The sequence below is a fragment of the Osmerus mordax genome, chromosome 15, assembly GCF_038355195.1.
Source record: "Osmerus mordax isolate fOsmMor3 chromosome 15, fOsmMor3.pri, whole genome shotgun sequence".
NCBI classification, from domain to species: domain Eukaryota; kingdom Metazoa; phylum Chordata; class Actinopteri; order Osmeriformes; family Osmeridae; genus Osmerus; species Osmerus mordax.
Window position 1 is genome coordinate 7,483,392 of NC_090064.1, and position 20,962 is coordinate 7,504,353.

The 20,962-nt window shown below is 45.9% G+C and overlaps 3 protein-coding genes across 3 annotated transcripts in view; 2 read left to right on the forward strand and 1 right to left on the reverse strand.

Annotated features, from left to right (window-relative positions):
• map3k15 (mitogen-activated protein kinase kinase kinase 15) overlaps positions 1-5,931 on the forward strand; it is a gene marked incomplete at its 5' end in the record, with an annotated part of 15,698 nt that extends 9,767 nt beyond the window's left edge. The window contains 9 exon segments of the mRNA XM_067251375.1: positions 1,291-1,468; positions 2,128-2,302; positions 2,840-3,025; positions 3,168-3,273; positions 3,606-3,846; positions 4,034-4,146; positions 4,296-4,402; positions 4,683-4,759; positions 4,923-5,931. Coding sequence (XP_067107476.1) covers positions 1,291-1,468; positions 2,128-2,302; positions 2,840-3,025; positions 3,168-3,273; positions 3,606-3,846; positions 4,034-4,146; positions 4,296-4,402; positions 4,683-4,759; positions 4,923-5,013 — 1,274 coding nt within the window.
• Positions 5,932-12,266: 6,335 nt separating this feature from the next.
• ccl20b (chemokine (C-C motif) ligand 20b) lies at positions 12,267-14,573 on the forward strand. Its single transcript, XM_067251432.1, has 4 exons — positions 12,267-12,505; positions 12,736-12,838; positions 13,527-13,604; positions 13,773-14,573. The coding sequence occupies exons 1-4, from the start codon at positions 12,439-12,441 to the stop codon at positions 13,789-13,791; spliced, it is 267 nt and encodes an 88-aa protein (XP_067107533.1). The 5' UTR covers positions 12,267-12,438; the 3' UTR covers positions 13,792-14,573.
• A 592-nt stretch (positions 14,574-15,165) lies between these two features.
• Positions 15,166-18,068, reverse strand: LOC136957977 (toll-like receptor 13). Its single transcript, XM_067252194.1, is given in 5 exon segments — positions 15,166-15,410; positions 15,620-15,733; positions 16,358-16,791; positions 16,793-17,852; positions 17,987-18,068. Coding segments are annotated over 5 exon segments (1,935 nt in total).
• Between the last annotated feature and the right edge of the window lie 2,894 nt (positions 18,069-20,962).

The following is a 20,962-nucleotide window of genomic DNA, read 5'->3' on the forward strand; positions in this document are numbered from 1 at the left end:
GATTTAACGTTCCGTTGTACGGTTTAGGTTGAAATTAATTATTTTCATGAACAGATTGACAACGTTTAGGCTGTGGCAATGAAGTTCAGGTTAGTAGTTAGATAGACTTTTGATTTAAGTAAGGGGAGTGCCGAACATTTTCTGTCGCCGTTTGACTTCCTAAACAGCTGTGTACTGTAGCTAGATGTTTTTGTAGTGTGTCTCGCGTAAGCTACAGCGTTGCAGTGAGCTACACTGGTTTGAAACCACAGGTAATGGTAATTTCACCAACAAATCGTTTACTAATGTCAGAATAAATCCTACAACGAAAATGTATATGTGAGGAATGTTTATTTTAACGATTGAAAACAGATACATCATAGACCACTGTAGTATGTGTTGCCCGGGCTACACAGGCTAATGTCATGATGCTAATATTTCAGTGAAATAGTAGACTACTGTTTCCGAAAGTAGATGTACTTCCTTAATAATATCAGCTTATATTGTACATTACACATCACAATTGTGTGTCATATCACAAAGTAAAATGAGTAAATATTTATCACCCTGGCCTCTTTGCTTGTGGCGTTTCTGCAGCTGCCTTGCAGTAAAGCTATAGTTAGCCTAGCTATCCCCCAAGTTAACAGATGCGAAACGAATGTTCTGCCAAAGGTAGTCACGCGTGTTTTCGTGACGTTAGTGACATAGTGACGTTAGTAACGTCAGTGACTGTGGCTAGCAAATTAGCCACCGTTAGCTTCACTTTTCGCCACAAAAACTTAACTTAAGCCTAAACCATGCAACGGAACGTAAATTCCAATAGAAGCAACTCAATCGCTACCAAGACGAAACTTTTGACACCTACGTTGTCTATGTAGGCCAAATATTGACTGAGTTTTAGGGGGGCAAAAAGAATAATAAAAATAATAATAATATATATGTGAGAGAACAAAGGTTGTGCTCTCGCCGAAGGCTTGAGCACACCCAATAATAATAATATATATGTGAGAGAACAAAGGTTGTGCCCTTGCCGAAGGCAAAGCACACCCAATAATCGGAATGATTTCAGGATTTTTCCTGGTTTCTACCCGCTCTTTCTCTGTCTCGTTCTCTCTCGCTCTCTCTCTCTTATGGTGTGTTTGGGTCACCCTGGTGTGTACTATGACCCTCGATGTATGTTAACCAATGACGTCTATGTATGTACGTGTGTGTCTGTGTGTGTGTGTATGCGTGAGTCTATGCCTGCGTGTGTGTATATGTGTGCGTATGCGTGTGTCTCTGTGTGTGTGTGTGTTGGGGGGGGGGGATCAGACTACATCCGCAGCGTGTCGTTGCCGGTGCAGTTGCAGGGTGAGGCCACTGGGAGCAGCAGCAGTGAGCACGGCTCGGTGAGTCCAGACTGTGACTCAAAACACGACGTGTTCTTCCAGAAGAAGAAGCGCTCGGGATCAGAGAACCTGCTCAAACCCCCAAACGCCAACTACCTCAGGTGTGTGTGTGTGTGCTCTTGTAGGTGTTTGAGTGTGTATGTGTGTGTGTGTGTGCTCTTGTAGGAGTTTGAGTGTGTATGTGTGTGTGTGCTCTTGTAGGTGTTTGAGTGTGTGTGTGTGTGCTGTTGAGGCTGTGCGTGTGCGTGTGGGGGGGGGGGGGGGACAGGTGGACCTCCAGAACCCTGGTTCTGCTCTACTTCCTTTTACGGCGTCCTTCTAATGAGCCCTGATGAATTTACAAGCTGCAGATCCCACACACACTCTCACACACACACTCTCACACACTCACCATGTCATCCCTCTGCTGTTCTACCCCTCCATCTCGCTCTCACTCCTGACTCCTAGTTCACACACACACACACACGCAAGCATGCAGGCCCTAACGCTAGCACACACACACACATGCATTCTTAGTATCCCTAACAACCAGATGATCTCTCAGTTGGTAAAACCCCAACTTTCAGTTCTAAATCACAACCTGATCCATTCTGTGTATATGTGTGTGTGTGTGTTCGTCTGTCTGTGTGTGTGTGTTTGGACGTGACTGTGTGGGCATGTGTGTAAACGTGTGTGTGCATTTGAACCTTGTTTGCGTGTGTATGCATTCGAATGTGTGTGTGTGTGTGTGTGTGCATTCAAACGTGTGCGTGTGTCTCAGCGTTCCTGACGAGGGCTCGGTGTCGGAGGACCGCAGCACGCCCCTCTCCCCCGAGGACAGGGACGGGGGTCTGTTCCTGCTGAAGAAGGACAGCGAGCGCAGAGCCATCCTCTACAAGGTCCTCAACGAGGACCAGGACAAGGTCATGTCCAACCTGATGGAGAACCACATCCAGGTGCTGCTTCCTCTGGGCTGTCTGCCTCCCTCTGGGCTGTCTGCCTCCCTGTGGGCTGTCTGCCTCCCTGTGGGCTGTCTGCCTCGCTGTGGGCTGTCTGCCTCCCTCTGGGCTGTCTGCCTCCCTGTGGGCTGTCTGCCTCCCTGTGGGCTGTCTGCCTCGCTGTGGGCTGTCTGCCTCCCTGTGGGCTGTCTGCCTCCCTGTGGGCTGTCTGCCTCGCTGTGGGCTGTCTGCCTCCCTGTGGGCTGTCTGCCTCCCTGTGGGCTGTCTGCCTCGCTGTGGGCTGTCTGCCTCCCTGTGGGCTGTCTGCCTCGCTGTGGGCTGTCTGCCTCGCTGTGGGCTGTCTGCCTCGCTGTGTCGCTTCTCTGACTGCTGGACTTGTTTTATGGTGGTAATCTTTGTGTGTGTGTGTGTGTGTGTGTGTGCTGGGGCTGCTTCTGTTTTGAGTACCGAAGAGCTGTATTCAGCCAAGTACGATAATGCAGGAATGTGTGTTTGTGTGTTTGTTTGTGTGTGTGTGTGTGTGTGTGTGTGCAGGGCAGCGAGGAGCTCCAGCTATCTGTAGACCACATCAAACAGATCATCTGTATTCTGAGAGACTTCATCCATTCCCCCGAGCGACGCGTCATGGCAACCACCATCTCCAAACTCAAACTGGACCTAGACTTTGACTCAACCTCCATCAACCAGATACAGCTGGTGCTGTTTGGGTTCCAGGACTCTGTGAGCACACACACACGCAGACACACGCACACATAAATACACACCTCAAGCAAAAGCGAAATTGCCAGCCCACACATTCACCAGATAACAGATCATGTGTGTGAATCTGTGTGTGTTTCTGTGTGCGTGTGTGTGTGTCCAGGTAAACAAGGTCCTGAGGAACCATCACATCAAGCCTCACTGGATGTTTGCGATGGACAACATCATCAGGAGAGCTGTCCAGGCTGCTGTGACCATCCTCATACCAGGTGTGTGTCCTTCCTGTGTGTCTTTGTGTATGGCAGTGTGTATGGCAGTGTGTGCGCCTGCGCGTGCACGTGTGTTTCCCATACTAGAGTCCTGTACGTCTGCCAGCTTGTCCCTTATCTGTGTGGTAATCACACAGACACACTTCCTGAGTCAGCCTCTCCCCTCCTTTCCTCCTTTGCTCTTCTCCTCTGCTCTCCTCTCCCCTCATTTCCTCTTCTCCTCTGCTCTGCTCTGCTCTCCCCTCCTTTCCTTTTCTCCTCTGCTCTCCTCTCCCCTCCTTTCCTCTTCTCCTCTGCTCTCCTCTCCTCCTGGTGTCTGACCCCTCCCCCAGAGCTCCAGACCCACTTTGGGCCGGCGTCGGAGAGCGAGGGAGCGGACAAGGACGACGAGGTGGACGAGGAGGAGGTGGAGTTTGGGCCCGTGGGAGCCCCCCCCGCCGACGACCCCAGTGTGACCTCTGAACCTGTGACCTCAGGGGTTAGCACGCTGAACTCCACCCCCTCCCACGACCCCCAGCGCTCGCATCATCTGCTGGGCTCACAACTGGGACGACTCAAACAGGAAACCAACAGGTACACACACACGCACACACACACACACACACACACACACACAGACTAGCATCTACTCACATGGACACACACATACCCTAGCACACACACACACAAATACAGACATGCAATGGCAGCAATGCAACTCACTCACCCACTCACCCACCCACCCACTCACTCACCACATACACTTTCCGTCTGCCCCCAGGCTCCTAGAGGAGTTGCTCCAGAGGGAGAAGGAGTTCCAGCAGGTTCTAAAGACCACCCTGCAGCAGAGAACAAATGACCTGGAGCTGGCCAGGGGCAGACACAGGCCTCCAGGTAGACCACCTGACCTCACCTGACCTCACTTGACCTCACCCATTTTTGCAGTTTAGAAACTAGCCCCAACTCATCCAGTCACTGGGTGACTCTCCTATCTCTCCTGTCTCTTTCTCCGCTCTCTTCTCTCTCTCCTCTCTCTTTTCTAGACCTCCCTCCTCCCTCCATCTTCCATGTAGCAGCTGACCACGAGCCCGACAAGCAGCTCACTGATTGGCTGAAAGACCAGGGGGCGGACCACGACACAGTAGAGAGGGTTCGACATGCTTTCCTATCAGAGTTTCCCATGGGTTCTATCATGTTTTGGTACATGTGTGGTTGTGATATAGTTATATGTATATGGTTTTGCTGTGACTGTGTGGTTGTGTATGGTTAGGTAAGATTAGTTATGGCTGTATCTTGGTTGTGGTATGGTTAAACATGGTTGTGTCTTGGTTGTGGTATGGTTAAACATGGTTGTGTCTTGGTTGTGGTATGGTTAAACATGGTTGTGTCTTGGTTGTGGTATGGTTAAACATGCTTGTCTTCTGTCTCAGTTTGTGATGGAGGAGTACACGCTGAGTGATGTCCTCAACGACATCACTAAGGAAGACCTCCGCTACCTGCGACTACGGTGAGTCCTGTGTATGTGTGCGTGTGTGTTTCTGGTGTGTGTGTATGTGTTTTGCATTTCATTGTGTGTGTTTTTTTTGTGAGCGTGTGTGTTTCTGTGGGTGTTGGGTAACTTGAAACTTAATCCTACGTTATTGTGTACGTGTGTGTGTGTGTGCGCGCAGCGGAGGGGTGCTCTGTCGTATCTGGCGGGGGATCCAGAGGCACAGAGAGAGGGAGAGGCTGACAGAGGACGAGCCAAATGACAGGGAATGATGAGATAGCTGAACTACTTCTCTGGTGGACTCTCTTGCACATACACACACTCCTCCCTGCGTTTAGTTCATTCATTCATTCATTCTGCTTCTTTTTTCTAGGTCTCTCTCTGTCTCTCTCTCTCTCTCTCTCTCTCTCTCTTTCTCTCTCTCTCTTACTGCCATGCTCACTCAAATAATAGACAAGTGTGCAAACCTTTACTGTTGTGAAGCATGCAGCATGAAAACGAGCTGTTATGTGTGTAACTGTACACAGGGTCACTATCATTGTTGACCAGACCAAAACGCTTTACTGCAGGCACTTTGTACGTGTAGATGTTTTATTGTGAGTATTGTGTGTATGTCTGTCTGAGTGTGAACGTGCATCTGTGTTGAGTGTCTGCGTGTATGCGGACGAGTGAGTGTGTGTGTGTATGTGTGTCTGCGTTGAACACACAGGATGTCCACGTGTACCTGTGTATGTGTGAGTGAGTGTGTCTAGATTGAGTGTACTTCAATGTGAGTGTGTGTGTGTGTGTGTCTATATTGAGTGTACGTCAAAGTGAGTGTGTGTGTGCTCTGGACACCATGCATGCCTTAAATGTCTGTCTCCTGTTCTCCTGTCCTCTTGTTCCAACACTGAATCTACGCGGTCTATCTCTGAGGCCTTCCTTCAGCCCACACTGCTGTCGAGCTTCTGTGGTCAGTAACATCCAGGAGAAACAACCAGAGGAAGACAACACTGCTCATTTCATATATTTAATACATCAGTACAGATATACACCCAAACTGTTCTTCCTATATTGTGTAATGGTCTCTTCATTCTTATTCCAAGTGCCTTTTGATTGACTCTTTAACCTATTTTGTCAATCTATCAAGTCTTTTTTTTTCTGCCGTGATGCCGTTTTCTGTCATTAAACTTGTCAACCCAGTTCTACAAGTAGGTCCCTTTCTGCATCTGGGAATGTGTTTGATTAGATCTCCAGTTCTTCACGCTTCACACAAACCTTTGCACGCATCACACACACACACACATGCGCATGGACAAACATGCACAAGATTGAATGTATCTCTCTGAAATCAGAACCAGTTTGAATAACAAGCTATCATCCTCAAATTCTACACCCATTCCATCCACATTCCAGTAACATTCAAGTTCATCCGCAAACGTTACTTTAGATTGATAAAACAGGTCTATTTTTTTTTGCTGTGAGTTATAAAGTGTTGCAGCGAAAGTGTCGAAGACGTTATCTATAATCAACATTGGTGTTTTAAACACGCAGAAGGTTTATGTACACATGTCACCACTCGCAAACATTTGACAAAGATTTTTTTTTTTATTGCATGTGGGTGTGTTGGTGTTGAGTTCTCAGACTCTGTTTTCTCTGTTTGGGTCGTTTTCCGTCCCTCCGGGATTGTTTGCCTGTGCTGTTGTGGAGGAAGACATAAACATGATACGTTTGGTGCATCAGAATATGTGTGTCTGCATAAACACATGCGTGTGTGTGTCGTCTACCATATCTTTTTGAGCAGTGGGTGTATCGTCCTAGCCCTGGGGTTGACACACACTCTGCCTCCCTTCTGGGTCACCAGGCTGAAACACACCATGATCACACAGTCACTCCACCATAGCCAATCAGAAGCCCCGTCCCACACGACCCAGCTAGGCAGTGGACGAGAGCAGAATTGAATAGCGTCGGGTCAAGCTGAGTCGAGTCAAGTCGAGCAGAACTGAATAGAATAGAATCCAATTGAGTCGATTGGAGTTGAGTCAGAGTCAGGTAGAATTGCAGACATGTTTTAAGGATGTTGGGATCTTGTAATGGGATCTGGGATCTTGTAATGTATACCAGGAACATCACAAACAATGAAAGGTGGAGGAGGAGGGACAGAAAGAGAAAGAATGAAATAAAGACTCACAGACGCCCACACATACACACAGACAGGAGAGAGTGGTGGGTGTCGTACATGAGAGCCTTGGTGTTACACGGTCCTGTGATGTCCTGATGTACACATCTCACCACAGCCTTCCTCCTCACCAGAGTCTTTACTGCAGACGCCCTGGAGTAGCTGGTGCAGCAGCTATGTGGAACTGGAACACACACGCACATGTACACACACACGCACCGGTACACACACATAAAACGACAACATATGAACAGACACACACATGCACACATCCATGCACATACACACACAAAACAACAACATGAACAGGAACATGCACACAAACAAAAGTTGATATGAATAGACTCAAACACGCACGCACTCAGGCAAAAACGCACACACCGGATAGCTACGACAGAGTCCCTATGTTTCAAAAAGTACTTTCAGTTTTCCAAGAGACTTACCTGCTGCCTGGACAGAATTCTGAGTGGTGGTCTCCATGACGGCCAGCCCAAGGAGAGCCAATAGGATGGTATAAATCCTCATATCGCCGGGCAGGTTTGAGAATAGGAGAGGAGGCAGGAGAAGAGAGCTCTGCAGGAGACCGAGAGCAGGAATGGAAGAACCAAAGTGAGGAGTAATAGGAGAATGATACCTGGAGAATACACCTGATCTCACTCCCCTCGAAACCAGCCCAGGGGGAGTTTGGGGCTTCCCAGGGTCATGTTTGTGTGTGTAGTGTTTGTGCATGCTCTTTGACGTTGACCTCTCATGGGAACAAGAACAATAGACACACACACACACACACATTTACACACAATTAATAATTATCCAGGTTAGTTATTACATGTGCTAAGCCCCAGAAACCACTTTAAGGAATGTAAAAAGTACATGGTTAGTAACAGAAACCCTCTCAGGAGATGTCACATGATGTGTCTTATCACAGGTCAAAGCTCCGCTGCTGGTCTTTCATCAGACCGTGTGACGACACTTTAAAAGACAAGCCAGCAGCACTTTCCACGCAACTTCTTTCTCAAAGAGAACAATCTGACACAATGCCATACTGTGCAGAGGAGTCTGTCTCTGGATCCTCTATATCTATAAATCTATTTTTCTCTATAGGATATACGTGATCATTCCAGACAGAACTTCATCTTGGACAGAACCCTTTTCGAACAGAATGTCCAAGTACAATATTGAGGGTTTAGTCTGGACCCCTCTGCAGGATCAATCAGTTCTACAATCATGCTACCGCGCTTGTTCCACCACTCTCTAAGAAAAGCGTCAAACATCTTTATAGCATTTCCCTGTGACGCAGTCTAACAATTTACTAGGATCATCAATCAATCATTCACGCTAGATTACACACACACACGCAGACCTTCTTCAGATTACATTTATGACAAAAGCCTGCCCTTGACGTTTATACTGATATTGTTCTATTTTTATAATTTCCCATTTCCTCATTCCAACGTAATGAGGAGTTCATGTCATCTAACTTTCACTATAGTTTTCTAGGTCTTGCGTGTTACACAAGCATTGACGTAAATCTTTTGTCTCCACACACCTGGTCAAACAAGCACACAAAGCCCTGCCCTCACTCTGATCTGTGTCTATTTTTAGATGTCTAAACGGTGGCTATTTATAGTTCTTGTGTTCTTTTTAAAGACCAGTGTGACGTCAGAAAGTCCTGGGTGGGAGCTTGACAAGCATCATTTGCCGTTACAGATATCTGTGGGTAGATTGAGGTCTGATCTGTGTGTGTATGCGTGAAAATGTGTGTGTGTATGCAGAAGTGTGTGTGTATTTGATCCTGAATTCATGATGATCTGATCAGCTCCATCTAGAGCCCCTATCCAGAGTTGGTATCTTGTCAGTCCTGAGATCCGGAATCTGAGGGTCTCCCAGCCTCTGTCTCCTGGCTCTGACCCGGCTGGGTCTATACCTGGGAGCTCAGTGCATTGGGAGAAAACCCAATGAGTGCTCCATTGTTCAGGTGTGATGAGCTATCATGGACATATGGGTCAGATGGCTGAGTGGAATTGGGCTATTAATCCGAATGTTTCCGGGCAAAATGACGTTGGGTCCTTGTCCCTGTACTCACTGTCACTCTGGATAAGACCGTCTGCTAAATGATTAAGTGTAATCTCTGGAATGTACCTACCGGGGGTGTTACTGTTCATTTACGACAGAGATGAGGAGTTTGGAGATGTTTATGGTCTGTTTATGGTCCATGTATCTGGACTGGAGTGGGAGAAGGCCCTCTTTTCTTCCACAGTATCCGTTATTTGGGACAGGGTATAAAGGGAGAGGTCTGGACAAAGGATCTTACAGTTTTTTTTTTCGCTTTGGTACTATTTTCACAAGTATGTGGTACATTTGTACTAACAACAACTGTTAGTACAAAACTCAAAGCAGATCATCAAAAAGTCTATTTTTTCAAACATGTAATCACGTTTAATTGACAAAGTACAATGCACAAAATTACACAATCACTTTTTTCACCACACCTAATTAGTGTGTCATCAAAGAAATACCTTTCATATGAAGTAATTGTCTTTCACAATGCAATGCTCACAATACTTTTGATATGCTTCTCATCTAATTTGCGTAAATACATTTGACCAACACTTAATCCAACTGATCTTAATGGTTAATCACTGAACCATTTGGTAAACCTATATATTTTCATTTCAGCAATAAACAGTATATTGATTTTGAGAACTACAGAAATAAAATGTGTTTTTGTACGAACATATAAATTAACCACACATGATGAATACTCGTTATTGCTACTTGATTTCAGATTGGGGTAACCACAATTGGTCATTAGATATACGTAAAAGTGGGGGCGTAAACACTGGCAATTTCTTTCAACATAGCAGGATAGACAGCAAGGAATAGGAAGAGCTTGTGGACAAGGGATCCGTCAGAGAGGTGGGCATGGGCACCAACAGAGAGGTCAGAGAGGTGGGCATGGGCACCAACAGAGAGGTCAGAGAGGTGGGCATGGGCACCAACAGAGAGGTCAGAGAGGTGGGCATGGGCACCAACAGAGAGGTCAAAGAGGTGGGCATGGGCACCAACAGAGAGGTCAAAGAGGTGGGCATGGGCACCAACAGAGAGGTCAGAGAGGTGGGCATGGGCTCCAACAGAGAGGTCAAAGAGGTGGGCATGGGCACCAACAGAGAGGTCAGAGGGGTGGGCATGGGCACCAACAGAGAGGTCAGAGGGGTGGGCATGGGCACCAACAGAGAGGTCAGAGAGGTGGGAATGGGCACCAACAGAGAGGTCAGAGAGGTGGGCATGGGCACCAACAGAGAGGTCAAAGAGGTGGGCATGGGCACCAACAGAGAGGTCAGAGAGGTGGGCATGGGGCCTCTAAATGTTATGTTTTGTTCTCATTTAGTTACATAATAGAAAGTATACCTATGTTACAATTATATCTGAAAAATAGTGAAAACTACGTAATTTGCCCAAATGATTGTAGACGATGTCTTCATTGATCCTTCACTTGATTACACATAGGATGGATATTTTGGAAATTATTATTTATTATGTAAATGTGAGTAATGTAAGTGTATTGCCTAATGTGAAACTGTGTAATCTGTCTTTTACATAGTACTGGAACATATTAATTTCAGCACTTCTAAGGCCGATTTGAAACGTGTATCTGTATGTATCTTGCATTGTTTGCTGTTGGATGAACTGATTGTTAAAAGTACTAAACTGAAAGAAGATCATACTGTTGTGTTTCGGTGATTAAACCAAATGTTCCCATTACATATTACAATAATCTTGTGTTTGAAACAATGATTATGTGGACTGGAAACATGTGCAACTGACTGAAAGCATTCCATCAGGTTTTGAAAGAATGACTAGCTGCGTTACAAGTTTGATCAGTTTGGATTTTTGTACTAAGAGTTTTGAAAATGTACACCTTACTTGTGAAAATAGTACCAAAGCGAATAAAAAAAACTGTAATTTCAGCACTTCTAAGGCCGATTTGAAACATGTATCTTGCATTGTTTGCTGTTGGATGAACTGATTGTTAAAAGTACTAAACTGAAAGAAGATCATACTGTTGTGTTTCGGTGATTAAACCAAATGTTCCCATTACATATTACAATAATCTTGTGTTTGAAACAATGATTATGTGGACTGGAAACATGTGCAACTGACTGAAAGCATTCCATCAGTTTTTGAAAGAATGACTAGCTGCGTTAAAAGTGTGATCAGTTTGGATTTTTGTACTAAGAGTTTTGAAAATGTACACCTTACTTGTGAAAATAGTACCAAAGCGAATAAAAAAAACTGTAAAGGCACGTGAGGCAGGAGGACCCCTGCTTGTGTCTGTATGTGTCAGCTTGCAAGCTTCATGAAACGCCAGAGAGACAAGTCTGAAGAGTGAGCCTTTGTCAAAGACAATCGTCCACCACATTCAAGGACGCGGCGCACGGCTCCTGTCAGAGCTCACCTCGTCCTCGTCTCACCTCGTCCTCGTCGCACATCTGCTGTCGTGTTTTATGGGAAAAAGCCCAGTTCATGCATGGCACGGGGGCAGCGTGCGCCATCTTGCTCATCAACTACACCTGTGTAACTTCAAGCCCATGGGCCCATGACCGGGGGGACGAATGTGGAAAGGCTGCACAGGCACGTGCACACTAACCCATGTGTAACAAACCATCTGGCAGGTCAGGTAAGGTCAGGTCAGCCGCACAACCTCGAGGTGAAGCGAGTCATTTTTATGAAGGGAGGTGCACTCTCAACTTTTAACATTCCATTGAACATATTTTTACTCTCTTCGGATGAACAGCATTGCTGTTCAAACTTTCATTCACTTTTTTTGCAGTCAAGTTTGAACCCGGAACATTGAGCAATACAATGTGGAAAGTCCAGTTTTTTTAGTTTGTTCCCAGGAGCTTGGATGTAGATAATTAATCTCGAAAAGCATAGCAGTCCACTTGCGCACACGTAAATAATTTTTTTAATATTCACTGAGGGATTTGGGATTCTAATAAACGAGAGATTCGACACTGACAGGAATCGCTCCACCATGCACCCCCTCTCTTTCTCTCTCTCTTGTTATCCCACAATAAGAAAAATGCTTGATAACAGAGAATGACGCACTTTGAACACCCTTCCTTTCCACACACTTCCTAATCCTTACTTAATTACCCTCCCCGTCTTTTCCAGCTCATACAAACAGGTGTGTGAGGGGGGCGTGGTTGTAGTGGTGGGGTGGTGAAAGGGGGCGTGGTGTTAGGGGGTGGGTTCAGGGGGGGGAGGGGGGGGGGGAGGGGGGGGTGAAGGGGGCATGGTGGTGGTGGCTTGCCAAGTATTTTCCAACTGCCAGTCAAGGCATTCAGGGGAAAACCCTGCTGCTAGCCTACTTAAGGCTGCAGTCGCTCCTTCCCTCACCATCCAACCAGCCTCCCTCCTGCTGTCACCACCACACATAGAGAGACAAGCAGATCAGCCGGCTCCTGCTCTCCCGCATTCAGTCTCACTAGACGCCGCTCTCGCTGCACACGCACTCACGCACACTCCTCGCTCCGACATGACGTGTACCAGGCTGCTGTTGGTGCTAGTCCTCAGCTGTGTGCTCTTCACCACCTCAGAATCAGGTGAGACTGACCTGCCGCTGTTTACATTTAGTCATTTTACGTTTAGTCATTTAGCAGACGCTCTTATCCAGAGCGAGTTTACTGTTTGCTGATAAGGGTTCAAATGGATTACTGCTCGCTGCTGTTGAAGGTCACACCTTTTACTTTTTGTTTCTCTGTGTGTGTCTGTGTGCCTGTATTTGAATGCGTGTGTGCGTGTCTCTGTGTATGTGTGTGTGATATGTGTGTAGCAAGCTGCTGTCTGAGGTACTACCAGCGACCTGTACGCTGCCACCGAATGATCGGATTTACCATTCAGACCATCAGCTCCAGCTGTGACCTCCAAGCCGTCATGTGAGTGAGACCCCACAGCTCCGCCACAAACCATCACACAGCCTGCGACTCGAGTGTGTTTAGAGCGGTGGTTCTCAACCCTGGTCCTCAGGGCACCCCTGTCCTGCATGTTTGAGATGTTTCTCGACTCGAAACTGCATGTTTGAGATGTTTCTCGATTCTCAGCTTCGAGTCAGCCGGCTGCAGCCTGTTGTCGGCGGCTGTCGGCGCTTCATGAAGATCGAACACAGCTAAAGTGGGGAGTAGGGAGTCAGGTGGCTGAACGGTTAGGGAATCAGGCTAGTAATCAGAAGGTTGCCAGTTCGATTCCTGGCTGTGCCAAATGACGTTGTGTCCTTGGGCAAGGCACTTCACCCTACTTGCTTCGGGGGAATGTCCCTGTACTTACTGTAAGTCGCTCTGAAGAAGAGCGTCTGCTAAATGACTAAATGTAAATGTAAATGTAAAGTGTGATTGTGATGATTTGAGAAACAGTTACACAATCCAGTGGACGGAGAGAGAGGTAGAGAGAGAGATGGAGACAGGGAGAGGGAGACAGAGAGGGAGAGAGAGACAAAGAGAGAGGGAAAGAGAGAGACCGAGGGAAAGGTCATGAAAGTGATAGCAGTGTGTGTGATGTATGTGCTGGGAACAGATCATGTGTGAGAGACTAACAGACTCACTCTGTCCTATCTCTGCGTCATCGTAGCTTCCACACCAAAGACGGCAGGTTTATGTGTGCCGACCCTGCCAAGAAGTGGACAATGAGGGTGTTACAGTGCTTGCTGTGAGTACATCTCTATATTTGCTTTCTGGCTCCACCTGGGTTTTCAGTGTGTGTGTGTGTGTTTGTTGGAGAGAGAGAGAGAGAGTGGGGGTGGGGTGGAAGGAGTTTACATTAGTTGAAATACAATATGTTTGATTACTATCGGTGCATATTTGTTTGTTTTTATAGGAGTAGGAAGACTGACTGAAATGTTCCTGGTATGGAACTACAATTCACAAAGTCTCTGGAGCAGGGGATCCCTCAACTAATTTCTCCCCCAAGGTTTCTTCAATTTCTTCTTGGTAGTTTTTCCTTGTCTTCCTTGAGGGTTTAGGTTGGTCGAGGGGCAGTTCTGCTGGCATACGCCAAGCCCTCTGTGACATTGCTTGCGAAAAGGGCTATCCAAATAAATGTTGATTTGAATACATTGCACTATACATTGCACCTTACAATACAGATGAACTTACTATGCTGAGAAAAAAAGAGTATAGTATTTTTATTTGGTTTGAAACTTGATGTTCAATGGGACTTCTGTTGGTCATTACTTTATGTGCAGTTTTACTTTGTATGTATTGCTCTGTGTAATTAATAGATCTGTTTCATAAACAGAATACTGTATTCATCATATGAATAGTAAACACAAAGATATGACTGTTGACAACATGAAGACTTTTGTGTTTGCTGTATACCACAAGTTGTGTTAGTATGGAGTCAGAGGAATGTGGAACACTTGGATAAAAGAAATATGTTGTCTCGTATTCATGTTTTATGTCTGTATGTATTACATAACATTTAAATGTAATCATCTTTCTGTAAAATCACTATGTAATTTTTTCTACTAATACAGCAAAGCATACGTTCTATTTCATTAACATTTTCAGTACAGCAACAATCTAAAGTTTGTTTCCACTCTTTCGCATTCAATGATCATTCCTTGATTTCTGTCATCCTGAACGTAAAAAATAAACATAATTATCAACAGTATGAAAAGTATAGTACTGTAATTACTTCAAGTCTACAATAACAAGGTTGACAAGAAATGTTTACTGAAGACATACCGACTGGAAAGTTTGTTAAAGGTTCAGTTTGAGTAGGAGTAAAACTATTTGAAGTATTTAAAATTCTCTTGCATTTCCTGCTTGATGTTGATTGCCTGTGAATGTGTGTAAGCCTGTGTGCATGTGTGTGTGACTGTCTACTTGTTGGTACACGTGTATGAGTGTGTGTGAGTGTATGAGTAGCCTATGTGTGTGTGTATATATGTGTGTGCGTGAGTGTATGAGTAACGTATGTGTGTGTGAGTGTATGAGTAGCCTATGTGTGTGTGTATATATGTGTGTGTGAGTGTATGAGTAACGTATGTGTGTGTGAATGTATGAGTAGCGTATGTGTGTATCTATGTGTGTATGTGTGAGTGTAAGAGTAGCCTATGTGTGTGTGTGTATCTATGTGTGTGTGTGTGAGTGTAAGAGTAGCATATGTGTGTGTGTAAGTCTATGTGTGTGTGAGTGTATGAGTAGCCTATGTGTGTGTGTGTATATGTCTATGTGTGTAGGAGTGTGTGTGTGTGTGCGTGCGTGTGTCAGGGTCCCTCCAGCCCAGTGATGAGGGAGTTCTCCTCTCCAGAGCCCTTGCTGGTCTCCAGAGCCAGGCGGAGCTTGTGCCAGAAGAGCCGGCTGTGCTGTGCGGCTCTGGGCCAGCTCAGGTAGGTCTGCCTCTTCAGCAGCCTCCTCATGCGGTGGTAGGGAGACAGCTGCTGGGCTGGGATCTCCTTCAGGAACACCAGGATCAACACGTCCTTGCGCTCGTCAAACAGGCGGAAGCCAGGGAGAATGGAGGGGGTACGGCCGGTTGGGTCAGTGTGTGTGTGTGTGTGTGTGTGTGTCTGTGTGTCTGTGTGCATGTGCACTGTGTGCATGTCTTTGCGTGTGTCTTTGTGTGTACTTTATATCTGTCCTTGTGTTTGTGTGTGTCCATGTGTGTCTGTCTTTGTGTGTGTGTGTGTGTGTGTGTGTGTAAGACAAAGACTCACCTGGCGACCTGGATCTCTCTGGAGCACCACTCGCTCTCCAGGTAGCGACGGCTGATCACACAGATGGTCTTTCTGCTGCTGTAAATGGCGTCTGTAATGTTGTCTATGATGGCTTTGCCTGCAGAGCACATCCCATGCTGAAACACACTGTCCTCGCAGCACAAGTCACACACAAGGCTGACACCTGCTGGAGAACTGTCGCTACTGCACTGTATGAAAACTAGGTGGGGCTAAGTGGCAGAGCACATGACTGCAGATCAAGAGACAACAGGTTCCTATACCTTCTCGTGAAAAGTTTAGGATTAAAATGCCTGCTAAAAGGAAAAAATGTCAACCGAGACACCCTCCCTGTCACGGTGAGGTAGGACCCAAGGCAGGAGAGGTAGCCAGACTGAACGTTACACAAGGGGTTTATTCTTGAATAGGGAAACAGACAGGGTACTCACAGGAACAAGGGTAAGGACAAGACTAAGACTAGACACAAAACAGGAACCTAAATACACAGAACCCAACAAGACACAGGTGGACACGAAAAGACTAATGAGAACTGAAAACACTGAACGAGACACAGGTGAAGACAATGACGGACAGGGAAACACGAGGGCAGGGAAAACAAGGAGGCACGGCTGTGGCCCTGACGCTCCCCCATCCCTCTTTCCCTAGTCCCTCCATCCCTCCTTCGCTAATCCCTCCAGCTTTCCTTTCCTCATCCCTCCCTCCCTCCCTCCCTCCTCCCACATACCAGGCTGGAAGTCTCGATGGTGCAGACACAGTTTCCATCCCTGCTCGCCCTCCAACACAGGCAGCATCTCCCTCAGCACCCAGGCTTCATCGTGGACGTTGTAGGACACAAAGGCGTCGTACTGGCACGCTCCCCGCCCATTCTTCCGCTTGGCGTCGAAGAGGAACGCCCTGAAGAGGTAGTACGCGTAGACCACCTGCCGTCGCAGGTGGTGGTGGGAGAGGGCGCCAGCGAGGACAGCGAGGACAGCGCAGGTGGTGGAGACGTAGAAGGAGAAGCCGATGCTTTCCAGACAGGAGCGTGTGTCCAGATCGAGCAACTGGGAGCCCTTGAGGTTTGACGGGAAGATGCAGGTGTAGCTGTGTCCTTCCAGGACCTGGGTCTGAGCGTTGTTCTCGATGAAGTCCAGAAGCCAAGCGTTGGTGCAGTCGCACGTGCAAGTCGAGGTAGGTCAACGCCGGGAGAGATTTCAGGACGGTCTCGTTGATGATGGAGAAGGAGTTTTGCTGGGCCTGCAGGAATCGGAGCTTGGACAGGTTGGCAAGTATGAGGAAATCTAACGACTGAAGTTTGGTTGTGCTCACGAAGAGCTGTTCCAGTTTTTGGATCGGGAGAAACAGTTCTGGATCAAGTTTGACCAGGTTGTTGGAGTTGATTTCTAGAGACTTTAATTGAGGCGTGTGAGTAAACATCTCCGGTTTCAGGGACGTTATGCGAATATTTCTGGCTTTGAGTTCGGATAGGTTTGTCAAGCCTTTCAAGAAGTTGGCCGGTAGGTTAGACTTTAGCCTGTGGTGTTGGGTGAAGATGATGAGGGTCTGAAGAGATGACAGGTTCGCAAAGGGCGGATCTGGAATGGTGTCGTCAGTGTCATACTGACATTTATTGTCAAACATATTTAGATGTGTAAGATGACTCAGTCTGCTGAAGACCTCCTGTCTGATTCCCTGTTTACCACAATCAATCTGATTTTGTGACAGGGTCAGTTTTTTGAGGTTGATCAGACCCTCAAAGGCCCCAGACTCTAATATGTTAATCTGGTTACTAACTAGAGTCAAATGGGTGAGCGACCGTAAACTTTTAAAGGTTCTGTGTTTGATGTTTGTGAGTTTATTGGAGTTCAAATACAGACTTTTCAGATTCGGCAAAGAGTTTTTGAAGGCTTTGCCCAGACTGTGAATTCGGTTGTTACTAAGCCTCAATATTTCCAACGCATTCAAATCTTGAAAAAAACAGGCCTCCAGTTTAGAGATGAGATTTGAGAAAAGAGTGAGACCAGTGAGTTGTGTCAGATGAGCAAAATCCAAGCACCCTAGCCGACGGATGTTGTTGTGACTTAAATCCAGGGTTTTCAGCTTGGTCAGATTGCGAATGACAGTAGGAACCGAGGTGAGGTTATTTTGACTCATCTTTAGACTAGCCAGCTGCTGCAGAGCTGTGAAAGAGGACCCCGACACGTTAGAAATACTGTTGTTGCTAAGACAGTAATGCGGTTCTTCGTCAGCAGAAGGCTGGTCAGTGTTGTGATCCGGCAGGCCACGGTAATGAGCGGACTAAGGGCCTCTGATTCGTCATTTAGCGTTAGACTTGTCAGGGACGAGTTGACAGTCTGCAGAACCGCACGCATACTTTCCAAAGACATGTGACCACCTCCTAGGTAAAGTTTGGACACATGTTGTAGGAAAGACTTGTTCTGCACGTCCCAAATCATGTCCTTCTGGCTACAGTTGTATAGATTTAATGTGGTCAGTTTAGGAAAAATGTCTGACGTCAGCCTGAATGATTTCAGTGGATTATGTGATATATCTAGTGAATTTAATGCCAAGGACCTGTTTGATATTTCCGGTGAATTAAAATACATAAATGTGTTATTCTGAATGTCCAACTCATGCAGACCTGGGGTGTGCTGTAGTATGTGTCGAATAATCTCTAATTTATTCAAGCGATTGTTGCTAAGATCCAATATTTGTAACTTTGAGCATGACTCAAAGGATGAATTTGTGATGGAGGAGATCCGGTTTCTGTCCAGCTGTAGAGACAGCAGGTTGTTCAGACCTTGGAAGATAGGTGAGATGATTACGGGCCATATTCAAACTCTTTAGAACCGGCAGGTTTGCGAATGATCCGTCCTCAACAAGGAAGATGTGGTTTTGTCTCAAACTTAAAGATCTAAGAAGTGATGTGTTATAAAAATCGTATTTTTTTATTTGAGACATATTATTACCATTGATGTCTAAAAACACCACCAATGATGGAATATCCTTCGGCACGACTAACAGGTTTCTTTTGACACAAATCACGGACATGTCAATTTCGGTGTTTTTGAACACAACTCGGCATCCCTTCTGTGAGTAGCAGCTAACTGAACATTGACCAGCGTAGCACACCAGCAAGCACAGAATGACAAGAATCTGACTCCGAGCAAATGTGAACTCACTTCCCCTTCTCGTTTCAGCAAAACCAGGGTTTGTGGATTGTCTCTTTTCACCAGCACAGGAATGTTGGTTAGTCTCGGGCATATGTTGAATCCCCATCATGTCCCGTTTAAGATGGAAATAGTTTATCCTAGACATTAAAGAAAATATTAGACAACATATTGGTGTTATGATTTTAAATGGTTCATATATTAGTTTGACATGTTTGATAGGATTTTGTAATTAAACTGAATAATTAGCCTACTCAATGCTCACTGTCCCAACCATAAGATAACATTTATAACATTTTATAACAATTGTTATTTAGGTTCCAAAATTGTCGTTAATGGCAACATATTTGAGTGTTGGATAACAACCTAGCCTAAATCAGGGGTTCTTAAACTTTTTGGGGCAAGGGACTGCTTACAGGGGAGAACATTTTACATCCACGGACCCCTCCCATAATCGTAACAGCCATTCAGCATACCCTTTGTGCTCTTAAATTGACATAATTTGCTTGTTTTATTGGTGCAAATGGTCCCCATCTGTTAATTATTTTAACAAATAATGTTAATTATTAATTGTTTTCAATTTCACAATTTTACAATTTGATAATGTATGCTAAATTACCACTTTGAGAACCACTGCTCTAAACTATGGAGTTGCCATGGCTTAGCACATCTCTTTGTGTATAGGTTTAGCTCCATCACCCACTGGGTTAGCATCCTGAACATAATTCCTTATAACATATTATGTCTTCCAGTTTTTTCTGTGGTACACTCACTCTACAAGGAGAATCACATTTGGTGTTAGACTTATAGTCTAGTCTTTAGTTTTGATTCATTACATATATTTCTGTTTGGTAAAGCACATATTATCATCAATGCAGTTATGTTTATTTGGAGTATGTGCATTTGGAGTGTGTGAAGTCAAGACAGGCCTGTCAAGACAGGCTACTCACAGTCCACAGAGATCCACAGACAATCCTGGTGTGGCTTCTGATTCCAGTCTTGTGTGACCACGTCGACTCGAACAGCATGCTTATGAACAGGGAGGAAAACAAGAAGCGAGGAAGACAGGCATTGTGATTCATGCATGTATCCGGAATCTGATGACTTGGGGTCAACAGTTACATCTTTGATAATAGAGTAAGTGCAGTGTTTCACTTCACCATTAGTTTAACTGACATGAGGTTGTGCTTCTTAAAATGAGTCAACAACGAGTAAATAAAGGAAGTGTAATCCTACTGTTAATTAAATGAAGGAAGCTCACTGGTGGGAAAACCCTGTGTCTGCCCTGTCCACTTTAGTCCACAGTTTTGTTTTTCCACCAGCAGATGTTGCTGTTACGCAAGGGATGTTTTCTGTCTGCTGACGGTCCTGTAGAACACATTTAAAAAAACGATGTCCAAAGAACAATGGAAATAGGATCACTCAATATTTCCACCTGTGTGTGTGAGAGATAATGTGTATCTGAGAGAGTCGCTCTCTCCCTGTGTGTGTGTGTGTGTGTGTGAGTGTGTGTGCATATGTGTGTGCTTGTGTGTGCGTAAGCGCGCACGCATTTCAATCTGAAATTCAGAGCTGGCAGCGTTGGGCTCTGACAAACCCCACCAGGAGCCTGAAGTACTGTCCTCTTAACCCACTTAAACACACACACACACACACACACAAACTCATAGTGACTCATGGTGCCAGTGTACACTGCACCATGTGGCACTGCCACCCAGAGGCCATCTGGCCTATGAGATGCCAGTGAGATGGGTTTGAGGGTATTTATGGTCGTGCGGAATCTGTGTGCCGTCTCTATAATGCAAATACACTCACACACATACAAGGTTCTTACTCCTACAAGTGATGTCTCATGAACACACCGCATCATCTCGAGTAGCAGAAGTGGCGGCAGTGAGTCACCACCTCCTCACCACGGCCCTAGGGCCTCTGCTCAGCTGATGAGGGGCAAGCGAGGGGCGAGCAGGACGGCAGCCTTGACATTTGTGAGGGGCAGTGATCTAAATATTGATTTGTTTTTCGGACAGCCTCGGGACCATAGGGTTGACTCTGTGTACATACAGATCAAGTTATGATGCACATCTAGACTTGTATGTGGTCCACCCAATTCTATAGGAGGGCATTTGCATAATTCGTCATAAGTGCAGCTGGGCCACTGGCATCTGCACTTAAAAAAAAAG